We start from the raw sequence: 9,756 nt of genomic DNA on the forward strand, positions 1-9,756 counted from the left end.
TCCTCATCCAATGATTTTGTCGTTATTTTTGTTTACTTGATTATATAAAGAATGAAAAATATATTTTTTAAAATCATATAGAATAAACAATTATTTAATGAAAATGACGATTGCCGTCATTTGTTTCTTATTTCAAGAAGCCAAGATAAAAGAAAAACAAATACAAAATTTTGTGTATAGTTTTTAAATTGATCAATAAACATATGTTTTCTGTTTTCACACCCAAAATAAATTTTCTATTTTTCTGGAAAATTTTTGTTACGAAGTGATTAATTTATAAATCCCGTCATGAAACTTTTTTAAACTCACTGTAATATGTAAATTCTTAGTACATATCTAAATACTCTTAGATATAAAAATATCCCGAAATATTTTTAATACAGTAAGAGATCCAGTAGACTAATTTGTAATATAAGACGTTCAATGACAGTTGGTTAATAATTAAAATAACGTACAATGATGGTACTGTCAAACTTTGTATTTTTTAAAAAACAAAATGACGTTTCTGTCGTTTGGAAAATGTCCTGGCCCTCATCAGGTACAAAAATCTATGAGTAATAAAAAATTCTTTACAATACAAACTTTGATAAGTACAGTGAACGCAAATTAAGTAAAGTGTATAAAATACCTCTGACTCTTACGAAGGGAGTGTGAAATCATAATGTATTCAGAGTTGTAAATCTTGTTGTTTTTATACCTTAAACAAATACAAATGACACAATATACGCACACAATACAATCAAATAAGAATCGCAAGAAGTTCCTTGTGAGACATACGTAATGAGATCATGTTTTCCTAATACCGTAAATGAAAAGGGCCCTAAAATAACGTACATTAAGTCAGCCTCGATTCTTAATTGACTTAACGAGAGACTTGTAACAATTTTTCAATTTTTCTGTATCTTGTTTTCTATTAATATTTGTTGTATATCTGGGTTCAGTGAATAAGTACATCGTCGAGTGGATATATACTCAAAGGCTTATTTATTTAATGCAGTACTACAATGCGCTAACACAAGTGACTTCTTACTCGTGTACTTACTCGTGACATACTGCTCCCACGTACGCACTCGCTCAGCCTACCTGTCTATTCACTTACACTGTCGTTACACATATAGCCCACACCTACACAGCTTGCTCAATAGCACAGACCCAACATTTCCCCCTGTAAAAAAAATGGTTACTCTACGCTTGATACCATTTAGGAGGTTTAACATTTCTTTTGGGTCTTAAACTTGGCGTATGCGCGTTTCCATCATTTATATTATCACTACTTATTAACTCCGCTGAGCTCGGAACAAGTTTCGCAGGAACGCTTGACTTCGCAACTTTTTTAATTTTCATCTGTTCCTCAACAGGCACATAATAATCAAAATCTTTACTAGGCTCAGCACATTCACATGAATTTATTTGATCAACATGTCACACCCAAACTCGGCCATCATCCAACTGAATCTTATAATGCAATTTGCCTTGTATATCAATTACTTTTGCAAAAACCCATTTACTTTTACCAACGTAATCTCGTACCATCACTCTTTGATTTAATATAAGCTTTTTAACATTTAAATTTGTATTTACACGGATCTTATTACCTATTTCTTTAGCATCCCTAAACAAATTGAATTTGGTACAGATCTTCCTCCCCAAAAATAGTTCCGCTGGTGATTTGCCCGTTGTACAGTGTGGCATGCTTCTGTATTGCATCAATATCATTCCAATGTCGCTTTTAATATTTTGTACGTCATTTAATTTTCGCAGCGCATTTTTAATAGTCTGAACATAACGCTCTGCCTGGCCAATTGTAGCCTGATGAAAAGGTGCTGAAAACTTCTGCACAATACCTCGGTCTCTTAAATAAGCTGAAAATTTATCAGAAACAAAAGTTTTGCCATTATTCGAAACCAAAATTTTTGGAAAGCTGAATTGTGCAAAAATCTCATCGCACTTACAAATGGTAGTTTCTGTCAACATATTTTTCACTACGTGTATTTCAGGCCATTTCAAATATGCATCAATTAATATAAGAAAAATCGAATTTAAAAATGGGCCAGCAAAGTCAATGTGTACCCTATCAAAAGGTTCTGAGACAGGCTCCCTTACATGTGTTACTACCCTGGTAGGATTATTTCTAACTGACAAACATAATTTACACGAATTCTAGGTAATCTAGAAAGACAGTCAGCATTACAATTCTGCTCTGATCTTCTGTATTTAATATTATAATTAAAACCACGCAAAAACAAAGCGTAATGCTGCATACGCATTGCACTGTAAGTAGGTAAAGATTTGTGCGGATTAAAAATTTGAACTAATGGACGATTATCACAAATCAAAGTAAACGTATGTCCATATTGATGTTATTTCTTAATTGCGAAAATAATCGCATAAGCCTCCCGATCTATCTGACTGATAATACAGCACCAACACCTCTCGGGCTTGCATCAGTGGCCAGTACTAATGGCAATTTCGAATCAAAGTACATTAAACAGTTATCTTGCTTGAAAATTTTTTTTAACTGCATCAAACACTTTCTGACATTCATCTGTCCACTTGTCCTCCTTATCATTACTCAACAAATTATACAATGGATGTAATATGCTCGCGATGTCTTTCATGAAACGATTACAATAGTTTATCATCCATATGAATGAACGCAATTCTCCAACGTTTGCAGGTGGTGGCATATCAAGCACTGCTTTAAACTTTTCAGGATCTTTATGTAAGCCCATCTCATCAACAACGAAGCCGCAATAAATAATTCTTTCTTCAAAGAAAGTGGATTTATCCCAATTGATTTTTATATTGTGAATGTCGAGAATTTGGAAAACCGTATGTATTAATTTAATAAATTTATTTAATGTACGTGCAGCCAACAACAAATCATCCTCGAATACTTTCACACCCTTAATTTTACCGAACAAAGACATCATCTATTCTTGCCATATCGCGGGTGCTGCAGCAATGCCAAACATCATTCACCATACCCTGTATAAACCGCATTGTGTATTTATCGTAATTATGTCGGCTGTAGCCTTATCAACGGGTCATTGCAAATACGCTTGAGTACAATCAATTTTAGCGAAAAACCTACAACCAGCCAGATCAACAAGCAGCTCGTCAGTCGTCGGAAGTGGATACTCGTTTACCATCAGTTGCGAATTTGCGGTAACACTATAATCTCCACAGATCCGTACGGTGCCATTGCTCTTGAGTATAGGTACGATTGGAGTAGCATAAGGTGATGAGCTAATGCGCTCCAAAACTCTCCCCTTCTCTAAAGACTCCAAGGCTGCATCGACTAATGGTATGAGTCAAAATGGCACGCTTCTTGACTTGACGAAAACTGGCTTGGCGTCACGCTTCATAGTTAAAGTCACAGCTCCTAATCCTAAAATTGGTGAAAAATCTTGCCGTATCACATTCTTGTATTTATGTCTTAAATCATTAAAAACATTTCTTCATTCGGCTTTTCATTCTCGCAAGTATCTTCAACCGACAAAATCGAAGTAAACAAACTTTGAGCTCCGTGACTTTGTATATACGCTCTAATCCATTCGCGACCACACAAAGGTATACGATTCACATCAGTTAAATACAATTTTAAATAGAACTCTACATTCTCAAACTAAACACAAACGTTTCTAAAACCTTGCACACATACATTTGACTTACAATAGGTGACTAGTTGTAGCGATGATTTATAAACCCTCTCTCCTGGGAACAACTGCTTGGCTCTCTCGTAAAACATAATAGATACCGCTGCTCCCGAGTCGACCTTAAAATTTACCTCGGTGTTGTTTACATTCAGCCCTCTCACGAACTTCTCTCTATTTTGGAAAACTTTCACAGAAAATACGTTGAGTATATCAACTACCTCAACGTGAGAATCCTCTTCAATTTAATGAATTTGCCTCGGTGTGTTTCCTTTCTGCATACAGATCTTCTCAAGATGTCCCTGCTTTTTACAAGCATTTTATATGATATTTTTGGGCAATGTGCAAACATTCGCCTTGTGATTTGCATTACCACAACGATAACAGAGCATTTTCTTAGAATCTGTATCCTTCGTTGTGTTAAACTGCTTATTAGACTTCTTATAAATTTTCTTCTTCCCATGTACTGTATTTACCGCTGCGTGTGTGTTTTCTCCTCGTAATTGTGTAGTTTCTTTCTCACACAGCTCCGTAGCATTAGCTATTTATAAAGCTTTCTCGAACGTTAGGTCCTTCGTTTCGAGCAATCGATTCTGTATTCTTTGATTACTCAGATCACAAACGAACTGATTTCGTAATGTTTTCTGTATGAAATCCCCAAATCCACAGCTCGCACCAAGCTTCTTCAAAGCCATAGCAAAGTCTTGTACAGACTCTCCAAGCTGCTGCTTCCTGCAATTGAACTTGAAATTTTCAGCAATCTCTAACGTCACCGAGGCATACATTTCTTTTAGCTTATCAGTCAACTCCTCGTACTTCTTTGTTGACACCGTCGCATCACCAAATGTATCGCACAGCAAATCATAAGCCTTTTCTCCCACGTGATGAAGCAAGTAGGTAGCTTTCAATTTATCGTCCGTAACTTTCATGATGGCTAAAGCACCCTCGAATCTTTGCAGCCATCTCTCCCATTTTGACTCACCCGACACAAAAACTGGTATTGTAAAATTTGCGCCAAATGTAGCCATTTTACTTGATATTTTCTCGACTTTCTCGTCACTGTCGGTTGACTGCTCTTCCTTTATCGATGTGTTTTCGTACTCCACATCGATATCATTCTCTGTAGGGTTGGAAAAAAGCATCTGGAGATACTAAATTTTGTAAACGTAACTCGCACTTAACCGTCGACGAGAATTCAAACGTAACTTTTCATTTCTTTCTACCGTCCTCGTCGCCAATTGTTGTATATTTGGGTTCAGTGAATAAGTACATCGTCGAGTGGCTATATACTCAAAGGCTTATTTATTCAATGTAGTAACACAATGCGCTAACACAAGTGACTTCTTACTCGTGTACTTGCTCGCAACATACTGCTCCCACGTACGCACTCGCTCGGCCTACCTGTCTATTCACTCACACTGTTGTTACACACATAGCCCACACCTACACAGCTTGATCAATAGCACAGACCCAACAATTTTATTATTGAAATGATGTATATTTAACATTTCGAAAGCCAGGTGCTTTTTATAATTCTTTTCTGTATCTAAAATTTTTATTTTATCAACATTAAAGTTGTGTGTAAGGTCCATGCTATGCTGTAAAAGTACAGATATATACTTTTCTTATCTCTATGTCTCTTTTATGTTCTGCCACTTTTAATTATACAGCTCTCAATGTTTGACTTACATAACAGCAGTTGCGATTCGCACATGGTATAAGGTAAACGAAATTATTTTTATCGAGTGACTCAACCGATGTTACCACATCTTTTTCGAATGAAAAGATCGAATTCAATTAATTGTTTAAATTGTATACAAGATCAATGTGAAGCTTCTTACAATAACGATTCACGTAACAAGTGCGGAAAAGACAATCTCCCGCAAGAGTAGTGATTGACTCCCACGAGTGCCTGAGTTGACGGGAACGAGTATCAGTTAAGCACACGAGTGCGTAGCACGAGTGTGATCGCAAGGTACGAGTTACCGTTACCAGCCACGATTGCGAGTCTATCACACGAGTGCGGAAAATCGTCCCGCACGAGTTGCGTACAGGTTTTTTCGCAATGTGTGAGGAAAATAGGTACAAAATAGGTTTGAATTTTGATTTCCAGTGTGTAGCAAAATTTTTTCCGGTGTATGGCAAAACCTGTTCCACACACCTTTTCCGCACACTGAGCGGCAAAAACCTTTGCCGCACACTTTTTTCACACACTGTGCCACAAACAACTTTGCCACACACCTTTACTGCACACTGTGCGGAAAAACCTTTGCCGCATACTAGGTGGGAAAATCGATTTTCCACACTAATACCAGTGCGGAAAACATCCATTTTCCGCACACTATTGCGAAAGAATATTGAATAGGACCGTGAAAGTGGAGAATATACGGTAATGATAAGATTAGTTTATAATTATTATTGTTTCTATTGCAAATGTCAATTATGTTTATGCTCTTTAAGGTATTTATTCTTTTGTTGAAAATTTATCTATAAATTTTTGAAGACAGTCGTTAGATAGTGAAAATTTATTGATTAGTTCTAAGTTATCGTCATAAAATTGTGTGTCTGCTTATTTAATGGGAAAATCTACTATTGTGCAAATGATACCTATTTTACGATGAATTGGATGGTGGGAGAGAAAATTCCAGTATCGGCTGAAGTGTGTAGAATTTTGGTACCAATTAGTTAGTACTGTGTTATTTTGTTGAATATTAATTTTCAAGTCGAAGAATTTAATCCTGTTGCTATTGCATGTTTTAACAGTAAATTCTTATTCCGGAGGATAGGTATTAAAAATGTTTTAAGTATAGTTAATATAATTAGTAGGCACACATATGAAGATATTATCCACATAACGCACATACAGTAGAACATTAAAACATAACTTCTCCAAGCATGAAATTTCAATCAAACGCACTACAAGATCACACAGTAATGAACTACAGCGACTGCATATTAGAGAGCCAAAAACTTGTTTATAAAATTTGTTGTTAAAATTGGAAAAAGTTGAATTCAAAATTAAAGATACACCTGTGCAAAACTCATTGAAAGGAGTATTGATTTTACCTTTCAAGAATTTCCAAAAACGTCTTATTGCATTTATGATTAAGATTTCACTAGTATTAGAAAATAAACTTACAACATCTAGACTGATAAGAGTGTAACCAGGTGAAATGATAGTATCTCTAAACTTATTTTTTAACTTGTAACTATTTTCTTATGTGTGATTTTACCAGTGAAATACTCTTAATAAAAAAATTAGAAAAAAATTTTGAAAAATATAAGTAGGTGAAGTCAGTAACAAGACAATGATACGTATAGAAAAGTATTTTTTGTGTTTTTTTTTATCTGTCTGTAGCATTTGAATAAGTTTTGTTTATGAACATATTTATTAAACTTATTTAATTTATCAAAAATACCTTATTGATTCCACTTGCTTACAAAATTTTTGGTATCTCTATTTAATCGCTTTAAAGAATTATTTTCTACCTGAAAATAATATTTATCATCACTTAATAATTCTTCTACTTTATTAATGAAAGTTTCAATTTAGAAAGGAGGCTAACTTGGTGTACATAATTTAAGGGCCACTTTCATTTATGGTATTAGAAAAACATCATCTGTTTACGTATGTCTCACAAGAAACTGCTTGCGATTCTAATTTGATTGTATTGTGTGCATATATTGTGTCATTTGTATATGTTTAAGGTATAAAAACAACAAGATTTACAACTCTGACTACATTATGATTTTACATCCCCTTCGTAAGAGACTGCAACGTCGTTTTGTTTTTTACTTAATACAAAGTTTGACAGTACCACAATTGGACCTTATTTTAATCATAAACCAACAGTCATTGGACGTCTTATATTACAAATTATTCCACTGGATTTCTTACTGTACTAAAAATGTTTCGTGATGTTTTTATTTTTATATCCAAGAGTATTTAGATATGTACTACAAATTTACATATTATAGTGAGTTCAAAACAGTTTCTTGACGGGATTTTTAAATCAATCACTGCGTTACAAAAATTTTTCAGTAAAGTAGAAAAATTAGTTTGGGAGTAAAAAAAAGAACATACGTTTATTGATCAATTTAAAAAATATATACAAAATTTTTTATTCATTCGGTTGTCAGTTTGTTTTTTAATAAATATAAAGTTTGACAGTATGACCAGTGAACATTATTTTAGTTCAAATAATAAGTGTTACTGTTAACATTAGGATGGAAGACACACACAAAAAAAAAATAGAAATTTGATATTACTACTGTCATAACTCTTTTGCTAGGAAGGTTTACGTTGGTTGACTCATAAGTCTCAGCCATTTAATAAAAATAAAGTTGAAAAAATTTTTTCGGTTATCCTTTAACAGTCTCATTTTTAATATTGGTGTTCTAATTCAATAAAACCATCTTTAAAGTTAATTCAATCTTGTTGACAGACGAAATGAAGTTTGCCTTTTCTGAAGTTCATTTACCTAGTGCAATCCAGTATTTTAACTGTGATAAGCTTTGTAAAGTGTAACAATTTTTTAAAATCCTATCGATAATAACTTATTATAAAGTTTACTGAAATTTTGACAATGAAAATCCAATATTTTTATCTGGTGTTAACTATCGTGGAATCCACCTCTTATATAACTTGTAAAAGACCAAAATTTACGTAAATTATAACCTGCGTATTCTAAAAAATATGTTTACAGCCTTTGCCTTCTTAAATTACTTTAATCTGACATCCTAAAGCACTATACAATGGATGTTTTCAGTCAGCTCTGAAGTGTTCATCTCTACGGGCATTCAGAGTGAGGATTAGTGCTATTTTCCGTGTATGTTATTTCAACACAGCAATCCACCTTTTAATAATTTAATATGAAGGTGCAGAGTCTTCTCAAGCATTGTCTATTTTGTCTCTGATTTTTCCAGGTATGAAGCATTTTAAATATAAATATTTGATTACTGCTTTACTTTACAAGCCCTGAATTTTCAGGAAAATTTTAAAGCTGTTTTATTAAAAGTATTAAGACTTAAAAACTAACCAAGTTACTTAACTGTTTCTAAGGTAACAAGTTTTTCTAGAGTGAAAATATACGATGCTAGAGTTTAACTGGCCTGGTAGGGCTATCCTTATGTTAGGCTCATGATTTACTAGCCAACCATGAATAAATATAGTGGTACTACAATCTCTTTTTTTACTGAGAAACAATTTTGATAGATGCTTCCATAGCAGAACAATACACATGGCACACCTTAGCATATCCCGGCCAAGATTCTAAGCAATCAGAGTTAACCGTGCACTGTTCTTACGATTACGAGAAGTTTTTTATAGCTGACGCTAGGTCAAAGGCAGCTTGTGTTACTAACTGGTTGCAAAAATGTGACCTTGCACAGAACATCTATAGGATTGGTAATTAAACTGTATGAAGTCTTATAATCAAAATAATCAACCTATAATTGAAGAATTTTTTTGTAGCTGGCCATATAAAAAGTCTGTATAATCTACAAATTTTATTGCATGGATAGTAGAGTTTGATTTATTAAATTCATAATCTAAAAGTTAAAACTTTCTTACGAACTTATAATAAGGAATTATAATAAATAAATTAAAAATATCTACATAGAGTATAGCGAGGCCCCTGAGCTGGGGTACAATGTAGTACGAGCAGTGCGGTAGTGTAATTGCGTTAGACAAAATTTATTGTAATTATATCCTTGGAACGCAGAGGCTTATTGTAAGCTCGCTAAATGTAAGTAGTTTTATTTAAGAAAATTACAGTCGATTCTATAATGTACAGTGGCGCGTTACTACGAGTGTAAGCAAAGAAATATTATTGGACTAAAGGCCAGTTTAAACTAGCTATTGAACATACTTTAATTCAAGTACTGAGTCAAACCATTTTGTTTGTAACAAACCACCAGGCTAAGTTGTCAATAGAATTTGTAGTTCATATGCGACTGTCGTTAATCAAATAAAGAAGGTCAAGAGCAAGACCACAATTATTACATCTGCATAAAACTGTAAAAATTTGATTGTTAAAAAAAAATAAGATTGTTAAAAAAAGCTTAGGAATGCTGTAATAGAGAATTGTTACAACTAAAA

At 33.7% G+C, this 9,756-nt stretch overlaps 1 protein-coding gene across 1 annotated transcript; it reads right to left on the bottom strand.

Moving 5' to 3' along the window:
- Positions 1-4,201: 4,201 nt before the first annotated feature.
- LOC149373757 (uncharacterized) lies at positions 4,202-4,798 on the bottom strand. Its single transcript, XM_089595756.1, has one exon. It carries the CDS (start codon positions 4,796-4,798, stop codon positions 4,202-4,204), a length of 597 nt encoding a protein of 198 aa, XP_089451882.1.
- Positions 4,799-9,756: the final 4,958 nt, after the last annotated feature.

This window comes from Copidosoma floridanum, unplaced genomic scaffold (assembly GCF_036245765.1).
Source record: "Copidosoma floridanum isolate Cflo_tuat_1 unplaced genomic scaffold, Cflo_Japanese_pri ptg000027l, whole genome shotgun sequence".
Taxonomy (NCBI): domain Eukaryota; kingdom Metazoa; phylum Arthropoda; class Insecta; order Hymenoptera; family Encyrtidae; genus Copidosoma; species Copidosoma floridanum.